Source organism: Oratosquilla oratoria, chromosome 43 (assembly GCF_046742065.1).
Source record: "Oratosquilla oratoria isolate Oo_2021 chromosome 43, ASM4674206v1, whole genome shotgun sequence".
Classification (NCBI taxonomy): Eukaryota; Metazoa; Arthropoda; class Malacostraca; order Stomatopoda; family Squillidae; genus Oratosquilla; species Oratosquilla oratoria.
The window spans coordinates 19,379,125-19,404,042 of NC_134819.1; the positions used below are offsets into that span (position 1 = coordinate 19,379,125).

Consider the following 24,918-nt stretch of genomic DNA (forward strand, 5'->3'; position numbering starts at 1 on the left):
TAAGGTTAAATAGTGTTATGAGAAATATGTGGTATCTAAGGTTAGATGCAAAGAGATTATATGAAGGTGTGATTGTGTCTATGATGCTGTATGGGGTGGAGACTTAAAATTTAAAGGAGGTACAAATAGACTGGGGTTGACTCTACACCAAAAGGTGCTTTCCTTCTTATAAGTTGGGTGGCCAGCCAAGACATACACCCACCCTTCACCTATCACACACCCATTTATTCCTTTTATATTGGTTCCTTGTGAATGAAAGGCCATCTTTTTCCCCTTCCCACTGCTTGGGTCAGAAGCAATGCAGCAAGGCAGAGTACCTCCAGAGCAGGGCCTGAAAGCCAGAGCTTGTTTACCCCCATTACTGTATCACATGGCAACCCTCTACCATCACCCATTAGGTAAATGTAAAATACCTCGTTACCTATTGCTCATTATGCAAACAATGGCAATATATATTTTCATTATCAGATCTTTGAGGCTGACCACTGGGTAAGGCTAATTACTTGGCAGCTGCCGGAGGCAAATGGTGTGGACCAAGAGGAGCCTATATGTATGTATATAAAGCAGCAACAAATTTAGTGAAAAAGCCAAATCCTCGTGTATAGACCAAACATCATTTACCACACACTTCACATAAACCCCCTAAAATATGCTAAAGTTCATCCAAGTCTGGATACATATTATGCCTTATGATCAGTTGAAAAAAAAATTCAAGTTTTATATAGAAATGGACACACTCTTAAATAGACAATAAAATTCAGATTAGATTTTCTGATTTATGAAAATGGTATTTCTATGTTTTAATTTTATACTTAAACACAATATGACAATACCCCTGCAACAGACTATTTTATCTAGACATGCCATTTTGTATAGTACAACTATGAATTAAGTCTACATAAGTTAAAAACACAAGTTCACAATTAAATCCTTCATATAATCTTGTATATATATTAGTTCAAGGTGGGTGAAAGTTAGAAATGACTACACACTCTTTCAACCTGGCACTACAACTCACATAATTTGTACAAACTTTATTCAGCTAAAGGCTGGTTTATATTGGAAAGAGGAGAATTATTTGTTCAAGGGAGTGAAAACATGAAAGGTTCCTCAAAAACAACTAGCAAACCATAATACTGGGGGTTATGTTGGAAAGATTTATGGCAGCAATACCAGGGAATGACACTTAAAGGTAAAATATGTTTCCAAGCAGCAACATGGATACAACAGACACACACTGCAGAGACTGCCATGCAGCAAGCCATGCATGAACAAATGAGAGGGAATGATGACGTACATATCTGCTGTTTACCTTCTTCATACTGTCTTCAAGGTTCTCCTGCTCACTACTACCGGGAGCTGATGAACCACAGGTAGGAGGTACAGTTTTTTCTGGGGTCCCTCCAGCTGACGGACTCAGACTGGGGACCCTTTTGGCCAAGGACTTCGTGACTGCGGACAAAACGTTTGGACTCAGAAGACTGTCCCCTCTGCTTCGGAGCTCTGAATCAAGCTCCACTTTCTTCTCGTAAAGTCTTCGGTAATGCTGTTTTTCTGCTTCAAGTTGTTCACGAGCCTTCTTGAGACGTTTAATTTCAACCTCATAATGACTTGAGCTTTTCTCAACAGCACTAGCCACCTCCTCTGAAACAAACACAATTAAATATATCAACAAAGAAAAGATATTCAGTATTTTCACTAGAGCACACACACACACAGAAATAAGGGACCAAATAATAAACCTTGATGTTAGAAAATAACACAGCAAGACCAGACTTGTTCTGTGCTGATAATGTCTTAGTTGTAGATGGTGACATGAACACACATTTGAAAAGCAAATGAAACTCTAAAATGAAATTCAAATGCCAGCCACTATTTACATTAAGACGGTGAAGCAATGGCAATGATAATACAGGATTCTAGTACAGTAGTTCATTTAACAGGAAGTTTATTTTGCGACCTGTTACAAACCAATATATTTCATTGTTGTATTTTTTATCTTGATGTTGCTCATTATTGCTACACTAATTCAAGTGTTCTTATGATACATTAACTACCTTGCTGGTATACCACTGTACTGTTGTAATAGTATTCAACACCACACTGATATCATGAAGTATGACTACAGTGAGTCCTCCTTATATGGTAATTCTTTATCCGGTAAATTCAGTTACAGTATTTGGTAATTACTACCCTCGATTCTATTTACGGTAAGAAAAATTCACAGATACGGTATCCGCTAGATATTTTGAAGAGGAAAGAGCAGGGAGAAGGTACGTCTGCCATATCCTATTATTACATGTTATAATGGGTTCGGTATACAGTAATTTCAATTTGTGGTAAGGTTTCCAGGAACGCATATGTACCATATAACGAGGACTTACTGTACCACAAATATTAACGTGCAGCCATTAAAATACAAAATTTGACAGCTAGATGCATTTCCTTAAGGAAAGTTTTTGTTCAGCTTGTTGTTTTTATCAACCAGCTCAACACTGAATGCCTTTATGCAGGGCACTGCAAACTGGTTACCGCTCTAAAGACTCACACTGGAACAACCAATTCTTATAAGATCCAATGACTGTCATCTATAATTGCTGTTTAAACAGAACATGGTGACTACTCTGGATATCCAAGGATACATGAAAAACATTTACAAGTCCACATTTTGTCAATTTGAACAGATTATGAATATCTATAAAAAGTGCAGCACCAATAATGAATCCATAATTGAACATATAGATAATGAATCCATTTGGTATGCACCCATTATGAATATTCATGAAAAGGTTACGTTAGGTTTATAATGTGTGCATGCCTAATGGATTTGTTATCTGTGCACCCAATCATGAATTGGTTAATAATATCTAACACAAGTAAATGCAAGGTTATACACATATTAAGTACATGGACAAGTTATTTGGAAACTTATTAACAAAAGTGGATAGTGAAGAGGATCTTAGCATAGTTATCAGTAATGATCTCAAATCTAAATAGTTCATTTCTGCCTCAAAGAAAGCAAATAAGATTCTAGGATTGATTGCATGGGCTTTTAATTTCAAAGTCTGTCATTAACAAGCTATGTAAGTCATTAATTTGTCAACACTTGGAATATGCTGTTTATGTATGGTCACCAGATCTCATTAAACACATTGATAGATTGGAAAAAGTACGGTATATTGGCTAGCCACAAAACTTGATTCCATATATAAAAAAATAAATCATACAAAAATTTACTAAAACATATCAATATTTTTCCCTAAAAAGGTATAGACTCAGGGGTGATTTTATACAAGTCTTTAAAATCTAAAGGGAATTGACATCAAAATGAAAAGTGACCAAATTTTCACACTGAATGTGAATCAGACAAGAAATAATGATCTCAAACTCTCATGATGCAGATCTAGTTTGGAAGCAGGTAGAAACAACTTTGCCATGTAGTACATAAGTGGAATAACCTTCCTGCAGAGGCAGTGCAATGTAGTACAGTTTTAAGTTATAGGTTCATTTAGATAAACACCTAAGCAATATGCTGTATTAGTTATGTTTTTATCACTTATAATTTATTATCTACTATAAACTATGTTTATTATCATTACCTATTTATTTTGTTTTACATATATTTTTCTATTCTTTTTTTTCATAAGACCTAATCATGGGCCAAAAGGTCTTCTGTCAGCATGCTTTTCCTCTGTAATCCTTATTGGTGCTGCACACTTTAACGAATATTCATAATTTATGCAGATTCACGAAATGTACATGACAGCCTACCCTACACAAAGAACACTGAGAATAAAAGATGATCTAGTTTCGCCTTAGGCTTAGGCTATCCCTAGATATACCACTCCGAATTTCCTATTCTTTCTGCCCTGTATCACTGGTTTTCTTCTTCCTAATCCTGTTTCTCCCACTTTCTTCACTACTATGGTCGGACTTCCCATTGTCATCATCATCGTCAAGGTCAACTTTAGCGTGTTCAGTCTTTTCATGATCTTTTCGCATTTGGCGACGTATTATGGCCTTAAACTTATATGGCTGGACGGATAATGAACAACCTCCACTGTCTAACTCCTCTTCTGAATCAATTAAATCATGCAACATTTTTCCAATTGATTCCGTGGGTGTGTATGCAATAAACAAGGCGCCATACAATGTCGACTCCTTTGACGCACAAACGATGCGTGATGAATGGCTGCTCGTCTCGGGAATTTCCCGTAACCTTCGGAAATCCGCTCTTATAAACACATATTTCAATTAGAATATGCCTATTGAGATGCTGGAACCGACTGGGATAGTTTAAAAATCATTCCTAATAGGGAGTGGGTGGTTTAGAAAAATTATTTCATCTATTGCACTCTGACCTTTAAAGGTGAGATTGCACAACGGTAAAGTCTTTCAAAAATCCAAGGAGAGTAAATAAAAAAGCGTTGCCAACCATTCTCACGTAATATTTTTGCCATTAAGATCGATTTTAGGTGGAAGAAGAAGAAGAAGGTTATTTTTCAACTCTGAAAAAATCGTCTGCACTTCGAAAAGTTTCGGGAATCTTCGGAAATGTGACGCACAGTCAAACATCGCTATTCATACACTATTGTTAAACATTAAATCTATTGAACAGCTATGAGAAAATCTAATAAATTTTGTTTTATTGTGTAGCTGTCGGGTATAAAAACGTTTAAGTAATGTACCAAACAAAACTAACACTACCAATAATTTGGATTTCCACATCTTTCAGAAGCTTCCAACACCGGTGTTGATCAACCTTCATCCTATTTCAGACGTTTTCGGGAGCCTCATTCATAATTATCGTTTACCAAATATTTTTCCCATATACGTCTGATTACCAAAACTTGATCTACGTAGCCCTCTTCTCCTAAATATCAAAATCTAAACTCCGGCTGCTCTTCTCTAATTACTTTTCGTTCTTCAAATCCTCTCGATGCCCTCACATACACTTTACAGACTCCCTCTAAAACTACTATATTCATATTTGCTACCTATTCCCTTGTTCAGTGGAACTAAACATGCATTCCTCCGGTCCACTGGTACATTTCCTTCCCTTAGGTACACATTAAACATTCTCAATGACCATTCCACTATAACTACCCCCTTCGCCAGACAATCCAGTTGGCTTTTTATTTTCCTCTCTCATCAATTATGCTCTTGGTATCTCCCACAATCAAACTCTTCTTATTCTCTCCTACAGTGAACATCTCCCCGTAATACTCTTATCGTCTTCCCCTTACCGCCTTCAGTTGTATCAGCACCTCCTTTACCTTCAATTTGTCTAACTCCCGTTGCTCATTTCACTTCCTTCCATAGCATATTCTCATAATTTTCAAAACTCTCTATAAACATTCTACCCCACCTTATACTCGTTCTCCCTTTGGCTCCCCTCACCTAACAATTTGATCTCTCCATATATATTCTATAACTCATATGCTTCATTTCTTTGGAACAATTCTTATTTTTTTTTTATTTAACCACCGTCGTTTCACACCTCGCACTACCATTCGCTACCTCTTCAGTTCCCTCCCTTCTTCCTCACCCCAATTCCCGTCTTTCTGCACCTTTTCATTTCCTCCTTGAAATAAAACCATTCTTCCTCTACTTCTATTCACCGTTATCATTCACTTCATTTCATAACTCTCAGCCGCGCCTGGTATTCTTCTTTCTCCTAAATCAGATCACCTCCAGTAACTCCCTGCATCTCTCCCTTTTCCACTTTTTAATTTCCTTTCTATGATACAATTAGACAACCTACCTTCCTCTCTCTGGAACACATTTACGTCCAGAACCCTTTCATTCCTCCCTTGGGGCACCACTACATAACCCACTAATTCCTTTCCATCAACCACCCAGGCCAGGTACAGATTTAGATTATCCACGAACGCTTTTAGTGGACCAATGAATGGTGCGACTTGAAGGTGAAAATTGCTCGTTGGCACTTATTGAATGTGATATATAGAATGCGGGAGGGAGATCACATGTAGAGCAGTGAGGATAGCAAAGATTTCAGCGTTGAAGACTCTGGCGATAGGAAGAATTCAGATGGTTTCAATTGGGGACACTAATGCTCAATCTATCCCATGGTTAGAGCGACAGTCGTCGGTGTCTATGACAACTGGTGAGGGGGTGATTCCTGCGAATGACCTCAGTTGGTGTTTGAATTTCAGTTGCGGTGGCTAAGGTGAGATAGAGATGTACTGAAGGAAGTAGCTACGGGATTCTAGTATTTGTTACGGGAAGAACTTTGACGACTAATTTCGATGTAAATAATAAGTTTGTATTCTCTTGTCATACAGATGGGCATTATCCAAATGCTTGATGGATTGTAGAGGTTTTAATGGTGTGGGAGATTGTGTTTGCAATGGTACCATGGGTCAGCCATTCATTGGGGGCATCATACGCCATAGAGGGCGCATTTGGAAGCGTCATACACCAGGGGGCTCATTGCTTCACTCAGACACTGGCGCCAGTCCCCTTCACGGTCTCTCCGAGGATCAAGCTCCCATGCAGCCACCCTTCCTTCCCACTCCAAACAACTCTCGACAGGTTTGATCAACTTGCACCAATTATGAATTCTGTGGGCGGCCCCTCCGTCTTCTCCATCGAGGGTTGTCTCTTGTGCCACTGTAGATCATTCTAGAGTTTGGGGAATGCTCCTGCTCCCTCCCTGTTGTTGTTTGATTATAGTTATTTCGAGCGTCGCTGCTTGAGTGCGGAGTCGGAGGTGAATCGTCCTACTTTGGACGATCCACCTGCTTGAAAAGTTCCTCCGTTAGGTAGCACCGTCCTAGCGCGATTTATGACACAGAAGTCTGCGACGTTAAACAGATTATCATTATGACTCATATCGCCTTATGAGTGACCTTGCTGGGGACGACTCCCCAGCCAGGCTGGGTTTAGGGAGTCTATTTCAGGGCACTTTTTGTAGCCCCTCTCCAAGTCGCGCGAGCAGAGCGATCCTGAATAGGGCTGCTCGGTCGCGTAGGCTGCTGCGAAGTTGTGTTACTACTTCGGAGAGTACTGAATCTCGACCTTTTGCCGTGTTAGGTCATGGCTAAGTGTTTCTAGAGATCATCAGGCCCCCTCCTTTACTTTCACTGATAAGCACTATCACCGAATTACTTTTGGTTGTCACCTGAATTAGGTTATTGAAAGTATGACACTGGCTGAATACTATAAGTCTTAAGAGTAACCTCTCACTCTTGGCACCAACTTCCAGATGAAAGTCAAACCCGAAGGGCATCACGGGGAAGTGGTCAGGGAGCAGTTGGTTTTCTTTCAGCCTGGTTCCGAATCCCACTTCGGGATCTTGTCTCCCTCTTCTAAGGCGGGAGAGACACATGACAAAACCCCAATAGGAAAACTTTTGGGGGTTTTGTCCATTGGATTATTGTCCGTTCACCGGCGGGAGGAACACAATATATCTTCCCTGTGGGACTTACAGTCCCACCCGTAGGTTACTGCCGGTTACCTGAAGACTGCATGTCTTCTGGGGTAACGGACTGACTGGTTAAATTGGCAGGAGACGAGGCGAAGAAGGCTGGAAGACCTCAAACCTGGATACACTGCAAGTAGGGAACCCTCACCCTCTTTTCCGCTTGCGGAGTTGACATTCCTAGTCTGTGCAAGCGTGCCGAATCACGTGAAACTGACTGTGGGGGGGGGGGGGGCTACCGGATGAGTAAATGTCGATTCACACATATCAGTGCAGTGCCAGTGATGTCCGTAGTGACTCGGTACAGCGTGATGTCAGTGACACAGAAAGGAGTTTCTTCGTGTTTCAATGACGTAATTGCAAGTTAAACAATGCGGTCGAGCTGAAACACTCGTATTGGATTAAATATCATAAAAGTACTGCATTAAATGTTACTGCTAATCTACAGATTTAACAGAGACCAATGACGAATACCTAAATGTGGTGGCCCTGAAACTATCCATTCCCAAAATCTGTCTACCCCCAGACTTCCATCAGATGCAGCCTTGAGGGGCTAATATTCGGTATACGGGCTGACCCTAGCAATTCTATCAACCTGAACCGCTTACACTTTTTCACAAAAGAAGAACTAATAACCGCCAACTGCTCCCCTCCTTTTAATATTTTCATCCGGTGATACAAACACGGTTCCATACCAACACAACACATATAGCAGTCGACATTTTCTTCACATAGCAGTGGGATGGCCCGACGACCGTTGCCAGTTCCATCTAGCAAAACTTTTGTTAACATTTATTATTACAGAATAATTTTTTTTCGTAATAAATTGGCTTCAGTTCAACTGAAATACTACATAACATATAAACTCATTTTCCTGATCAATGTTGCAGAACTGAAATCTGGTACAAAATCGTAATTAAAATTTACTTAGAAGCCCACAGTTGCAGATAACCCACAAATACAAATGTTTACATGTTAATTAGACTTTTCACCAGTGAAATAACAAAGAACTGAAGTATGATCCCAACAGAAAAGGTATTTTCGTGGCCCCTATACAAAGTATGCAAATCTCCAATATCATGATTCGATTATATCCTAAGATAGTTTGCCGTTTTTCACATGTGCTAAATTTGACATTTAAAAATTCTTTTGAATAAGTACGAAATAACCAGAGGTTATTTTAAGAAAATGACATAATCCGACTATAGTTATTTTCGTTAATATTAATTTTCATACCATACAAATCCCCATTACAATCACAATTCGATTTTAACTTGTCAACAACTGCTAATTTTCTTAAGATTTTAAGACCATCTACCTATACCCCAATAACCTGACGTCCAATAACGGATGGTAATTTATTAAGATTAATTCTATATACAATGGTATTCCAATGCTATTGCACATGCAGGAATGAAACCGACCAGTATTGAACTTTGCATTTCTGAAAAATTTCTTGCGAAAATGGGATTCAGAACTCGATTTTAACGCGTTGAATTTGTTTCGTTAACTATCAACTAAATGCAAACCGAATACAAAACTATAAGTTTTACCTACTTATAAACCTGCTGTGTTTCCCCGTGTTAAATATATGCTCTATATTTAGGGACAGTCATATTTCTATTTAATTCTCATGTCAACTCGGTGTATTTCTTATCGTAAATTTGCTCAAGGACGAAACCAAAGTAATTCGATAGATGACAGACAAAAATACTTGGCACTTGAATTACATCTAATTCTAGTTTTTCAAATGCACATATGGGAGTACAAGTAAACAAAAATAAACAAATAAATAAATAAAAATTCTCGAGACAAAAAGTATCAAATGAAATTATTTGGCACCCTTCAAAAACTCGCTTTAATTGTATCTTTGTTGAATAGGTCAAAGGAGATCCATTATATTACTTCATTAGTATCCACAATTTATAAACTTGTTGCGGGGAAGTTGTACGAATGAATCATCCACAGCCTATCCCGAGACGCAAATCAAACGCGGAAAAAAATCAACCTAAACAACTCTCACAGTAGTGTAGAAACGAGGACTAAAATATCTTAATTCTATATATTCACATCGACTATGTTTCCTCAGCATCCACAAGCTAGGCACATCAGCTGCGACAGTGAAGTACGAAATCAATATAGTACTACGATGTTTTTTTTCTTTCAGATTCCAACCCCGCCTTGAGATGATACAGGTCACTCGATATGTACGTTCATAAACAAGAACAAGGAGTACTTACATGCAATAATAATCTGAATTGCCCTCCTACTCCAGAGTTCCATATGACATTAAAAGCAAACTCACCAGCTACATGTGTTCAAGTTGGATGATTACTGAATGTAATTTTACTTTGCTCTTAATTTCGTATCAACCTTAAGTACGCATTCCTTATCTATACAACCCATAAATAACATCAATATGTTGAATGTGATAATCTCTGAGCCCAAAATTGTTCTAGTAATTCTAAAGTTTTGCCTTCTTTTTTTAGAGCAAAAATTAAAACCCGTGAATTTTTCAGGGCCACCGCAAGTCCACCACTCTCGAGCAAAGAATCACATTTACCTTTTGCTGCGTACTATTGGCAAGTGCTTTCACCTCTATCTGTATTCAACCATTTTTATAATAAATAATGATAAGTATATAAAGTAATACTATGACGATGGAAACAAGTTACAAATAAACTGGACAAATTTAGATTTAAGAAGGAAATAGGCAAGAATTGGTTTACAAATAGGGTGGTCGATGAATGGAATAAACTTAGTAACCACGTAGTAAGCGCTGAAACTATCAGTTGTTTTAAAAAACGATTAGACAACTTTATGGATGGGGATGACAGGTGGTGATGGATACGGAGCTGCCTAGTGCCTTATGGTCTTTTGCAGTCTCCTTTATTTCTTATGTTCTTATGTATGTATGTTCTTTAATTATGAAATTATAAACAACTTCCGTTCTTTCAATCTGTATACTGCATCGCTTATTACTTCAGGATATATAGATAACTTAATAAACGGTGATATAAATTGTTATAAGAAAGGCGTGTTAAAACATGAATATCTACAACTGGTCCCATATATCTTTAGTGTGTGCAGACTAACTGTCAGTGGCAACTCACCAGAGACGGGGCGGCGCCACATGCACATTTTCCTGGCATCATGCTACTGGAGTATGGCGGTAAAATATGTTCGTGTGACGCTGTCTTAGAACATAATTATTACATATATCAACGTATCCTACGTCTACTTATATGTTTCTCTTCTGCGCTACTACTAACATCCCAAGAGCTTGTCGCAGACACCTTCCCAGAATTCGGAACCATTACATCCTAACATCAATATATATTTACGGAACTTTTGTACTCAGGAAATTAGCAACACTCGTGGTGTCCTGTCTCTTACTTTCCTACTATTATGCCTGGCTACAAATTCACATATACCTCCTTATTCTTCAACTTATCATTCATACAATGTTCTAGCTTTGGACGTCTTCTATGCTATTCCATTTCTTTATGCATCTACATGGAAAACTGTATTTCTTCCCATAATAATTTAGTTTTTTTTTCATTTTTATTTATTTCCATGTTACTGAAGGTGATAGGAGGTTTGGGTTGCAGATAATAATTTTATTGATGATGATGTTGGAGATCAGTTTAAAAGGTGAGTTAATAGGAAAAGGGAACCAAACATACTCGTCAGCATATATAAGAAAAGGTGGTGGAAGGAAGGATGGTTGGTAAGACATTAATGGACTAGGTTAGTGGTATCCAATGGAACGATAGAAAAATTTCTGGAGATTTGTATTTTCTGGGGAGAGTATGGGAGAGTGTCCGATTATTATTATTATTATTATTATCATTATTTTCTTCTTTTTTTTTTGTAAAAGGGAGAGCGACTGCTGAGGAAAAGTGAAGAGGAGGAAAAGGTTAGGAGGAAGCGAGGTGTTGAGAGTAAACAAATTGAATGGGAAGGAAATGGGGAAAGAATCAAAGTTGAGAAAATTGTGGGAAGTGGTAAGGAATAGAGGGGAAGTAGAATGGGCATGTTTTAAGGAGGATATTTAATAAAAGAGCAAAAGATGTGGGAAGATGATGGGAGGGAATAAAAGGAAGTGTAGTGAATGGTGAGATGATGAGGTGAAGGTAGTAGTAGAAGAAGAGGAAGCAAGCATATGTTGACTGTTTACATTAGAATTAAGGAAGCATATAAGAGATGCAAGAAGAGAGAAGCAAAATGTAAAGTGAGGGAGACAAAGAGGAGATTAGATGTAAAATGGGGTAGGGGTCTGACAGAAAATTGTGAAAAGAAAAATGTTTTGGAAGTGAAGAAAATGAGGGGGGGGGGAGGTGAGTCAGGTACAGACTATGATGGTGGGAAGACCTAGGAAAATGACTGATGGGAGGTACTAAAAACATAAAAAAATGTGAAAGCTGGTAAAGCATTTGAGTTGATGGGTGTCAACAGTGTTTGACAAAGGAACAGTTATAATGGACTGACTTGTGAGGTTTAATGTGTGCCTAGGGGAGATGAGTGTGTTACAAGACTGGTGTATAATCAGAGCTGGGTGCATTCCTCGGTGTATTCCGCTTAAGCAATATAGCAATTTAGGTGCCATAGTATGTGGCCTACAAAATTTTTCTTAGGTATAGTATGTTTGCTACAAAATTTTTCTTTGTTATAGTATGTGGCCTACCAGACTTTTATATTGGTATGAACCTGTCTCTTAAGCTTTAATAGTTTGGGAGTGCTAACAGCGGCCAAACTACAGTGGAATGCACCAAGGAATGTGCCCAGCTCAGTGTATAATTCCACTTTACAAAGGAAAAAAGGGGGAGCTCGCTGGCTGAGCGGGTTAGGGCGTCGTTATTTGTGGCAAAGGTCAAGGGGATAGCAGTTTGAATCCTGCCACTGGCAAAGTTGAACCAAGGGCATGGTTCATTAAATTCCATGCTACAAAGTCCTCTGTGAGAGGCACCATCCTAGCCTTCCGATAAGGGGGAGTTTGTGACGTTAAACCATATCATCATCATCATCAGACTTTATATTAGCATTGGGAATGGTGAGAGTGGCTGGATCACATGAGGGTCTGAGGCAATTAATGATGGAACTGGGGGAGGTAAGTGATGGGAGGAAATTGGAGGTAAATGTGGGTAAAAGCAAAAGGTAATGATGTGTACTAGGAGTGAGGGTGGCAGTATGCTGGAGGTGATTCTCAAAGGACAGAGATTGGAGGAATTGGGTAGTTTTAAGTATTTAGGGTCACATTCCTCAGAGAATGATAAGGTAGGAATGGAGGTAAACTGTATATTGATGGAGGCAAGTAAACGTCTTGGGAAAATGAAAAGTGTCATGAGAAATAGGTATCTGGGGATGGATGCAAACATAAAGACTTCATGAAGGGATGATTGTGCATATGACATTGTAGCAGGAACTTGGAATTTCAGGGGGGCAGCAAGGAATTTATACATGTTTGAGAAATATGGTGGGTGATAATTATTAGGATGGATAGAGGGAGAAATGTGGAGGTGAGAGCAGGGGTTGAAAGGGAGCTGGCAGATAGTAGCTGAAAGAATACCGAGATGGTTTGGGCACATAGAAAGAGGAAAGACAAGCAAAACAAGTGTGGAAGGCTTTCCCCCCTAATCCCATATATCTGCAAAATCTCCCATAGTGCCTTTCTGTCTACTCTGTCACTTAAGCCTTTTCCAAATCCATATAGACCCCAAAAAATCCTCATCCTAAATGTTCCTCAGATATCTTCCTCATTACAAAATTTTTATTGCACAACCCCTACCTTTCCTAAACCCACACTGTTCCTCACCAATTACTTCCTGTTCCTCTCCTAATTCTCTCAATCAAAACCCTTCCATGAGCCTTCCCAACTACACTAAAAAAAACTGATTCCTCTGAAACTAGTACACTCACATTTGTCCCCATTTCCCTTGTAAAGTGGCACTCCTCCAGTCCTCTGGCACTCTACCCTTCCTTAGACACGCATTAAACAACCTCACCAGCCAGTCCACTATTACTGTACAGTACTACCTCTCATTAACGGACTCATCATCATATCTTGTCGCACCAGAACCGTGTCCATATAAGGGCAGTTTCATTTGCTTCCCTAAGGTCTTGGTCGGAGCAATGGGGACTCAATGGACATTCCCGGAGGACGTGGACCATCGTCTATACTTCGCCACTGGGACATTGGGGGCTATTGGTGTATCCCCACTTGTGTTTGTTTTCTTTCGTTTTGCCCACCTTGGCTCTTCCTCTGTTTAAGGTAACCCAGTCCTTCCTGGTTAGGTTTGCTCCTGGGGGCAAGGTCTCGTTTGGGCATGGTATGGCCTCGTTATGGCACAGATTGTCATATTCCTGCCAACATTTTAGTCTATGGGCTAAAAGGAGGGTAACGGTGTCCGTTGATGTGAATAATCCATTGATTTGGAGTGGTTTTTGGGTGGCATAGTGATTGCACAGCACTAAACAAGAGCACCAAAAACACATCGAAAACAGGTAATTAACGTCCGTTAATGAGAGGTAGTACTGTACTTCCCATTTTCAGACACTCTGCATGACACCCATCTAATCCAGGAGCCTTACCTGTTCTCCTAATTATCAGAGCTACTTGCACCTCATCTTTTCTTATTTTTCCTCTTCCCTCTCCCATCACTGTTATTTTCTTAATGCCTCCCTACGGCTACTACTAATCCCTCCCTATCCTCCTCCACATTCAACAGCTCTCTAAAATAATCACTCATCTTCCCCTTACTGCCTCCTCTTACGTCAAGATCTGTCCATCCATGGCTCAAAAGACTAAGCAGAATAATTCAAAACGACCAAATCTCAGAAAGACTACACAATGGAGTCCCTGAAGATACAATACTTTCACCCTTATGTACATACAGATTATATATATATACATATTTATATATATATACATGTATAGTTGAGCTTGGGTTCTCTGTGAAATTAGGTCATGATGCCAGTTAGCAGTCTACCTAGAATCTTCAGGAGTTAGTCCAACTCCAAGTTGGAGAACTTTTGTAGCTTCCATGGCTCAGTCGGTAAACTGTTGGTTTGGCATTGGGCGAGACCTCAGTTCGAACCCCAGGGCAACTGTCAGAAATTGTTTGATTGATATCCACTGTTACTAGTGATTCACTTCAGGTATTTACACATACACACACACACACATATATATATATATATATATATATATATATATATATACATATTATTGTGCTGGTGGCATCATAGGAACCATGCTGGTCTCATACTTGCTTAATTGTGGGTTGCGTCCCACACTTCTCTTCGATTCTCAGGAATGACTGTTACCTGCACCTTTCATAAGCTCTTCACCTTATATATATTTCACACACACTGCAAGAGAGAGAGGGGTGGCTGGATTGCAAGTACTTAGACCTAGAGAAGGCATTTGATAAAGTACCTCACAGTTGACTTATGTGGAAATTGGAACATGTTGGAGGACTGAAAGGCAAACTAATAGAATGGATTAAATATTTCCTGAAGGAAAGATACGTGAGGACTGTAGTAAAAGACAAGATGTCATGGTGGAAAGCAGTAACAAGTGGAGTACCACAAGGTTCGGTGCTTGCACCAATTATGTTTCTTGTGTGTTATTGACATAATAGAAGAAACAACAAGCTATGCCAACACATTTGCAGATGATACAAAAATCATGAGAAGCATGAAAAATGAGGACAGCTAAATATTGCAAAAATATCTAGATACTATTTTTGCATGGAGCCAAGAATGGGAAATGAAGTTCAATATAAAAAAAATATACAAAGTACTGGAAATGGGCAATAGTGGCAAAAGGCTATCCTTAAAATATTCCTTGGAAAACTAACCCATTACAAAAGCAAAAGAGGATAAAAACTTGGGGGTTTTGATAAAAGACAACCTGTCACCTAACAGACATATCAGCAGGATTGTGGGAGAGACTTATGGACTACTACAAAAGGTTAAAATGAAGTTCCATTATATGGATGAAGAGATGATGAAAAATCTCATCAAAACCCAGATACATCCAAGACTAGAATGTGCGTCAGCAGTATGGTCCCCACACAGAGTGAAGGATATAAGCAAGATTGAGAGAATACAAAGGACAGCAACCAAACTGGTTCCCATCCTGGCAGATAAACCATATGAGGAGAGACTAAAAGCACTGGGTCTGCCAACTTTGAAAGATTGAAGAGAAAGAGGTGATATGATTACAGTATTCAGGTCACTAAAGGAATTGCATTGACAGAATAGATTTCCTAATTAAAAATGGGAGGACTCAGGTCGTGGGAGCATATTATGAAAGACCACATGTCTAAAGGATGTGAAGAAATACATGTGAAGCAATGTGAAGAAAGAAAGTTTTCCATATAGATACATAAATATGTGGAATAGCTTACAAGGTGATGTAGCCCAAACTGAGACAATACACAAATTCAAATCTAAATATGAAAACTGGAAATCAAGGATATAGATTAAATTGGAACTCTACATGAATTTGGGGCTAGGTATGATAAAAATCTAGAGAATAGGAGATGGGACCCAATGAGCATTCCTCCTTTACAGTATACTACAATTACCGTAGGTAAATACATGTGTCTAATGTCATAGCATGAACCACAGATAAGGCCATATATGAGCTCTGAGCTCTCATCCTGGGGGGTAATGGCTGTCAATCATGAGTCCAACATGTGATTCAAGACCATGGTGAATCACACATGCAAAAAAAAAAAAAAAAAAAAAAAAAAAAAAAATATAAATATTTATATATATAAATATATATATATGTATGTATATATATATATATATATATATATATATATAAGAAAAAAAAATAATAAAATAAAAAGTAGCAAGGATCCTGAAGCTATGTGAGGGTCTGAGGGCCATTTCTAAGTACTGTCTGACCATAAGTTCTAGTCAAAAATCAAGCCAAGGCAACATTTATCTTTGTTATTATATTACAATGAGATGTATCCAAAACATTCCAAGAAATAGCTGATAAAAGTAAAGAAACAGGCAATTCATAACAAAAAAATATGAAAGTATATATGATCTTCCTATCATTCAGTAAGTAAAAAGAAATTCAACAACTAATTATTGCTACTGCATTCTTGACTTACTATATTCTTTCACTCTGGGTTTTTCTTTGTCATCGGGTGAGATCAGACGCCTAAAGTTTTTTGTCATATTCTTGTACAAGGCTTCAGCTTCTGCTCCTATGTTCTCCATTTTCAATACAAAAATTAGAACACTGCAGAATTTTGTCAATTCTAAAATACTTTCTTATTGGACTTCTACTGTCTTCCAAGCCAACTTGCACATTTTGGTTGTAAATAGGCCCTTTTCACGATCATTTCATGATCACTAAGTGCACAAGCTGAGTCACATTACATTTCTTTCACTTACATTCTTTTATCTTCTCCAAGACAAGGACTTTCCCTTGACCTTGACAACATAAAATGCAATTACTTGATCATACACAATCCAGACATGAGTTTTTTTTTTTTCTTATGTGGATAATATAGTATTTACATAAACTAAATCAAATGGTATTTGTTGCTGCCAATATGACACACAAACCATATCTACAGTCTACCACACACAACTCTTATCAACACTGGTACAGTTATCTTCCTATTATCTGCCAAGTTATGGCATTACTGATAAAGAGATAAATAATTCACAATTTCAGATGTAACTGCAGTCTAGGAAATGGAGAGCTGGAGAGGAGTACACATAGCAAGACATCAAAAGTGTAAGTATTTTCACAGAATATGCCCACATCCTCTTTTACTGAAATTTAATCCATAGCACGTGAATGCTTTGCTCTTTTCCACAGGAGATGGAAAACGGAAGGTCTCATGTGGACAAAATTTATTTCTGTAAAGTTGCATGAAAAGTGTGATAAAATTCTATCTATATACCAACAGCCTCTTTCCCCTTATTATGGAGGTAGCCAGCCAAAGCATACACCCACTCCCACCTATTCCACTCCTATCCACCATCCAATATTTCCCTTTCATCTTAGAGGGGTTGTGTATAAATGATGCTGTGATGCATAAGGGGGAGTGGGTGGGAGATGGGGGGGGGAGGAAGTATGTATGAGAAAAAAAATTGATGCAGCCCAAAGGGATTTCTCCCCATCTTCTCCTTTTCTGCATGAGGGGACGGAGAGAGGGGGGTCGCCGATTTTATGAAATGGCCTTCCTGTGGATGTGCTGTGTCTTGCGATACTGCTTCTGACCCAGGGCAGTAGACAGGATGCAGGGATGACCCATCATCCAGGAGGTGCCAAAATAAGAGGGAGGGAGGAGGGTGGAGAGGAGTGGAGTACGAGTATATGGGAAATGGAGTGGGTGGGAGTGGTTTCTATGCCTTTTTCTTTTTGGCTAATCCCTGTGTAAGGGGGAAAAAGACTTTGGTATATGTATGATGTATGTATGTATCTTAGCTCCTAATGAATGGCCATTAAGAAAAATCTGGTGTTAAGGAATTTTGGAATTTATCAAGAGAAAAATCTATTCCCATGTGCCTCACCAACTATTCATGTAGTTTTATGTATACCTGCTAGTTGTCATCATAATAACTGTTGCATTTTGTTTCATTCAATATGCCCCTTTATCCAGGGCAGAATGGATTATCCCTCTTGGCTTAGAAAGACACATCAGCTGAGCTGTCTGACCAGAATCTTACGAGTCAAGTAACTATTGGTTGGGCTGACACTACATCTGTGGCTGTCTCCCTCTAGTGCCAAGGGTAATGGGTGGGCATACTCTTCCATAACCCCTCGGATTTTTTGGTAAATTATATACACGCAATGCCAAGTCTCCCCTTATTAGATTCTCTGGTGGGTGGAGGTATGGGAGGGTGGATCTCTAAGTTTGTATACAGGGAATCTGCTGATTTTTAGCATAGGTTGAAACTAGCCTAAGTAAGCACCTTCTATGGGGATTGTTTTCCTCTTCTTTGATGCACAACCATCAAAAGAGTCTGCCTTACATTTGGGTGCCATAAATGAAGGACAAAACGTTCCCCAAAAAGTAACACAAATGGGAGAGCACATGATAAGTAGTACTGTATATATTCATGTATAGTAGAAGTTTTCCATGATAATTTCTTACACACACGCGAAAAAAAAGAAAGTGTAACACTATACACAGGTGATGTTTTCAAACATGTTAAAATTCATACATTTTTTGAGACTGTAACTTATCTCATAGGCCTATAGATTCACAGTACATGTGGCTAATCTTAACAGTACTAGTAAACTCCTCACTGCCTGCCATCATCTACATTCTTCTTTCTGTTACCACATGAATATCAGGACTTCATTATGTATACCAGGAGGTGCCAAGATAAGAGGGAGGGTAGAGGGTGGAGGGGAGTGGAGTGTATTTGGGATGGAATGGGTAGGAATGATTTCTATGCGTTTGTTTTTTGGCTACCTCCCTTGTAAGGGGGGAAAAAGCCCTTGGTATATGTATTATGTATACCACTTATATTGTACAAAAAACATATATAAATGAAGACGATGATGTCTTTTTTCCTTTCTCCAAGCTGCATGCACCTCTGTTTGCACCTGTTTACATCCCTGAAGTATATTGCTTTCCTAAGTACTATATTTGACGGATTACAAGATGCATCTCAATTTAGGCAGGCATTGTTTTGGTATGTGCATGGTTAATTATAGTCACTAAATTTCTTCCTGACTAGTGTTATCTTATATAAATTACTGGTAACTACAGTTAGCTCTTGATACAATGAATCTCGATATACTAGATATCTGATATAACGAATAAAAAATCTGACCGTACAAATCCTCGCTATAATGGATTTTCATCCGTTATAGCGAGGGATCCTCGGTTATAACGACAGACCATTGTCTCCATATCATCCGTTATATCAAGGGTTTACTGACAAACTTTGGGATATAACGGATCTGTCTGGTATTTCCATCGTATATGACGGATCCTCAGTTATAACGGATCTTCTGATATAACGACAGACCCGTCCCCATATCATCTGTTATATCAAGAGTTTACTGTACAGTTATATATACTGTATATAAAAATTACCTTTTCTCCCCATTTCCTGTGGGGTTATACCGTAAACTAATCCGAAAACAGAGGTACACATTTGTCTCAGTTGAGATACTCTTTTAACATGATCAATCTGCATTCACTCCCCAGCCAACCCTTATCATCAAACAATAGTCTATTATCAGTCTATCAGTTTAAATGAAAAGTGCATTGAAACATAGACAAGCTCAAATAATAAAAATTCATTCATCATTTTTTCTGCTTTATACAATAAAAGTAGAGTAATTGAGCATACATACATCAGTACTGTAGTTTGCCTTAGTTCATCATAAACAAAAACAAGATACTATTCTGCTTGTCTACAAATATCATTGTAGGATGTAAATGACCTCCTGTTTGCACTCATATAAATAAACATACATATTCTATCTATATACCAAGGGCCCCTTACCAGGGAGATAGCCAAAGTCAAAAGGCATGTACCCACTCCCACCCATTCCACTCCCATCCTCCACCCTTTCCCCCTCTCATCTTAGCTCCTCGTGGATGACATGTCATTCCTGTATCTTGTCGTTCACTGCCCTGGCTCAGAAGCAAAGCAACAAGACACAACACATCTACAGCAAGGCTGCTTCACTTAATCAGCAACCCCTCCACTCTACCTCCCTTATGCAGAAAAATAGCAGACACCTTTGTTCTTCTTTATGTACCTCTCATGTGCTTCTCTAGTTCTATCTTAAAACCAATTCACATACACTCTCTTCTCTTCCACTATTGCCTTCACCTCTTCATTCCACCATCTGCAACATCTATTTACTCTCATCCTCCTCATTCCACACACCATCTTTGTTCACTTTATAATTTCCTTCTTGAAATATGCCTATTCTTCTTCTCTTGTTCCTACTCTATCTCTCACTAGCTCTTACACTTTACTTACCTTCCCCTGGTATTTTTTCTCTTTATCCTTCTCATTCAATTTGTTCACCCTCAGCACTTCTCTACCTCCCTCCCTTTTCCTTTATTTTCCATTTGCATGCTAACAAAAAATGATCTGACAATTCCTCACTTATTCCCCTGAAAACATGAAAATCCAGAAGTCTTCCAATCCTCCCTTTAGGTATCACTACATAGTCCATTAATGCCTTATCAACCACTGTTCCCTTCAGCAATAAGCATTACACTTACCTTTCAAAATCTGCTGTAGTGTTGCAATTTCCTCGTTGCATTTTCTTTTCTCCACAGCTACCTGGTTCTCAGCTGTACACTCTGCGATAGTCACAGCACTCTTGGCTTCATCTAGTTCATGCTGCAGCTGCCTGCACTGATCCCTCAACACCTGCAGCTCACTCTCCATCCCTTCAACCTGCTCCGCCCTAATCCGCAGTTCCTCTGGGAGATGAACAGTATTATTTTAAGTTATCTATATACATATAATGAGACATATACAAGATAAACATTTTTTTTTTTTTTTAAAGATTACTGAACCCTTGTTCCCATCAGCATGATACAAAATCTGAATTATAAACCGTTTTCTTCCAGTTGGGAATTCATTAACAGCACCTAAATTATTACTTATAAAAAAAGGACTTCTGTGTTGGCATGTACCTCATTATGCATTATTTTTTGCATGTTGATATCTGGCTTAGAGGTATGGATGAATCATAATTGTTTCCTTGAGATTCATTGACTGGAAACTCACAGCTCCAGAGTACCAAGCAATAGTCCTTGGGCCCTCCCACAGATCACACTTGGAATAAATACTGGACTACTGTCTGTGTTGCGTTGGTGTATTTCTATCTATATACCAAAAGCTTCTTCCCCTTCCAAGGGAAGTAGCCAGCCAAGGCATACACCCCTCCCCACCCTACCCACTTCTATCCGTCACTCATTTGTTTCCCTTTTATTCTAGTTTCTTGTGGACACAGGATCATCCCAGTCTCCTACCCACTGCCTGGGACAGAAGCAATGCAGCACAACACAGTACATCCGCAAGACGGCCTCACCTCTTCACTTAAAAGAGCAACCCTCCCTCCTCCTCCTCTAATGCAAACACAGAAAAGGTGAGTAGCCTAAGACAAGTAGACATGTAGCTGTCCCATGCACTTAGACTGTTGGGGCAGGTAACAGTCATTACTGGGAATTGGAGAGAAGTGCAAAATTTCAATCCACAACTAAGCAAATGAGAGACCAGCCAATTTCTGATTAACTTCTTCAAAATGAGTCAAATTCTCGAGGGCAGCATCAGTTGCCTGATGGACGATGATGCATCACAATACTCACATTACATAATATAAAGTTACTGCTGTATTACTCATTCTCTTTCACTCTGAATGTTAATAACCACAGAAAATATAATAAGGCCAGTTCACATCATATGGGGGTCACTTAGCTACAACTACAAAATAAATATAATCAAGAAGCCAATGCTGGCATCATCATATACCCACTCGTGCCTCACGATGCCTACATAGGTGTCATTGTATGGAAGGGCATAAGCCACCAGAAAACACAGAAGACAAATAGAAATCCTATTCAACTTATTGTCCATTAACAACCATTTCCCACTCACACCTATATTTTGCCCTCTCTCTTCCCTACTAAATAAACATTCTCCATTTTATTCAAAGCCACCTATACATAATCAATCCATCTCATTCTCTTTCTTTCCTTCAAGTTCAGTCCATTCACCTCTGCCTTCCACATTCTTTTTGCTGGTCTTTTCTGGCTCATACTTTCCATGTGCCCAAACCATCTTGGTGTTCTTGGCACCTCCCACTGCCACAATAAACCAATCCCTAACCTCCTCCATATTCAACAACTCTGAAATAATCTATCTTCCCCTCACTGCCTTCACTCCCATTGACATCTGTCCATCTGCACCCTTTACCTTTTCCTCTATATCTGACTTATCCCCCCTCATTCTCTTCACTTCCTTCCAAAACACCTTTTTATTTTAAAAATATGTCATACTTCTACTCCAATTTATATCTGCTAACCTCTTTGACTCCTTCACTTTACATTTTGCTTCTTTTTTCTTGTAGCTATGAAATGCTTCCTTATTTCTACCTTGCATCCAATCAAGATAAAACTTGATAAAGCTGGGGTGGAAAAGGTCGCAGATAGGGCTTATGAAATAATATTGGAATGGTTTAGATACATGGATAGAGTAAAGAAAAATTAGTAAAAAAAAAAAGAGGTGTGGAAGGCAGAAGTGGACGGAGTGAACTTCAGGGGAAGACTGAGGATGGGACGGACAGATGGGGTGAAAGGGGCATTGAGCAAGAGAGGAATGCCTGTTGAGCAAGTAGGGGAGAAGGCAAGAGATAGGGATGACTGGAGAATGGCTGTGTATAAATGATACTGTGATGCATGGAAGGGTGGGGGATGGGTAGTGAGTGGTTATGTACGATACTTTGATGCAGCCTGAAAGGATTTCTCCCTGTCTTCTTTCTCTTTTTTTTTTATTATTATATTGTACAATTATTTTGCTATTGTGTAAGGATATCTCAAAGTGCAGTTAAGAGAGTAGAAAGTGTTCAAGAGTATAAAACAGATTAATAAGAGCATTGAAAAGGTTTATAAAAGTATGATGAGGGTTTCTAAAGGTAAAGTGTTCAAGAGTATAAAACAGATTAATAAGAGCATTGAAAAGGTTTATAAAAGTATGATGAGGGTTTCTAAAGGTTTACAATATATAAAAATAGTCAAAATATATGGTTTCTACTTCATGGATCTTAACCTATTGTGGGGGATAACTGTATTAGAACATACACGAGTAGTTAAATGAAGGGGTTACTCTTAAAATACAATGGCCTTTTTTAAAGTATATGCAAAACAAATGATAAGGAATATTGTTTTTGGAAATTTTGATAAGTTTATCAGATAAACAAGTTAAGAAAAATAAAACCCAGTGAATATGTGAATAACAAGGAAACTACATAGAGAATAAATATAACAAAAGGTAAAACAATATGATATGTTAATTAGGAATACTGGGTTTCTGATATCACTGATAATGATCTATATAATTTTTAAACTATATATTCTTTTTCTGTATTTATGAATTTTTTCAAGACTACTAGAACTTAATTTCAATTTTATGATTTTTAAACTGCAATTTTTTCCTGTATCTATGAAACAGCAATTTTTTTTAGGCCTACACTAGAAGTTAATTATAGTTTTATATGTTCACTATTAACACATTTTAGTAACAGGCTAAATATGGGCATGCAGTATAAGAATAAATGCAAAAAAACACTTGTCATTTTTTGGAACAGATTGGTATGTTTTAGCGATACTTGTAGTGAACCTTTTTATTCACTGTGTAAACAATCAATAGTTAACATACCTAACTTGTTGTGTAATGAATAATTAGTTTTATCTAATACTAACAAATCACCATGATTAACCTTTTCACTAGCAAGATTGGGCAGAGATGAAAAAATATCTGTATTACGTTGTAGAAATAATTGTTAACAAAACTTGTTGTACCCAGGGAGACATGGTGTGAACATGCTGCAGGATTTTGTGTAGAAACATGTTACAAAAATATTGAAAATGCATCATGTATACCCTTGCTTTTTAAGTGCCCAAAGACAGCATTCCCAAACCAACATGCAGAGAGCACCAATGATGCACTGATGTGAAAACTTCTTCAGATATTCCAGCTCAAATTGATAACCCAGACCTATACCGTCTATCTACACATCTTGGCTGTTGTCAGGGAGTTAAGACTACTCTCAAAAAACACTGAAAAACTCTCAATATTAATGAAGGCATTGTCTGTTTTATCAAGGACACCTGAGTGGGTATTCAACTTATGACATCATCAGAACTAATACCAAGAGATGGCACTGTAAGCTGTGTTTTGGAATGTAAGTTACCAGATGACAAATACTTTTAAAATCACTGAAATAATACTTCTGAGATAAGATACCTACTTTAAAGATGGTTCTCATGAAAATAAATAACATAACAATGGAAAAAAAAATGCAAAATTGTACCTGGGTTTGGTGGCTATCCTTCAAATCATTAGAGGGACTGACTACTTGAATCCCTCTTGAAATTCATCAAAGTGAAGGGCACATAGTTATACCAAATTCTTAAGTTACTGCAACTGCATTTGTATCACATTATCTCATACAGTATTGCTGGCCAATAAGGAGAATGGCTATCAAGGTAATTCTTTATGATCATTTCATAAAAATAACTAATTAAAGAATAATAATAATAAAAATAATAATAATTACAAAAATAAATAAAGTCCATGGGCTATATACTATTATTGATCTGTAACAATCTTGATTATCCCCTATAGATTTGGAACTTTTCCTGCTACAAACAGCTTCTGAAGGTTTTATGTCTGATAATATAAGTGCAGTACAGTCAACTCGTTACTTCTATTTATATTTTGATCAA

At 38.2% G+C, this 24,918-nt stretch overlaps 2 protein-coding genes across 8 annotated transcripts in view; one reads left to right on the forward strand and one right to left on the reverse strand.

Moving 5' to 3' along the window:
- The window catches only part of LOC143022117 (rab GTPase-binding effector protein 1-like), a 76,136-nt gene that overhangs the window by 32,743 nt on the left and 18,475 nt on the right, over positions 1-24,918 (reverse strand). For 4 of the 7 annotated variants that reach the window (XM_076180122.1, XM_076180119.1, XM_076180117.1 and 1 more), the window contains 2 exons: positions 20,686-20,889; positions 1,298-1,644 (listed from right to left, as the gene is read on the reverse strand). In XM_076180122.1, coding sequence (XP_076036237.1) covers positions 1,298-1,644; positions 20,686-20,889 — 551 coding nt within the window. Of the gene's footprint in view, positions 1-1,297; positions 1,645-16,581; positions 16,958-19,536; positions 19,565-20,685; positions 20,890-24,918 lie in introns of those variants that run through there. The other 3 variants (XM_076180121.1, XM_076180124.1, XM_076180123.1) reach the window with 3 other exon arrangements.
- LOC143022119 (uncharacterized) overlaps positions 17,098-24,918 on the forward strand; it is a 31,819-nt gene continuing 23,998 nt past the window's right edge. Inside the window, exons 1-2 of the mRNA XM_076180125.1 lie at positions 17,098-17,216; positions 21,410-21,560. Of these exons, the coding sequence (XP_076036240.1) occupies positions 17,174-17,216; positions 21,410-21,560 (194 nt within the window). The 5' untranslated portion in view covers positions 17,098-17,173. The remainder of the gene's footprint in view (positions 17,217-21,409; positions 21,561-24,918) is intronic.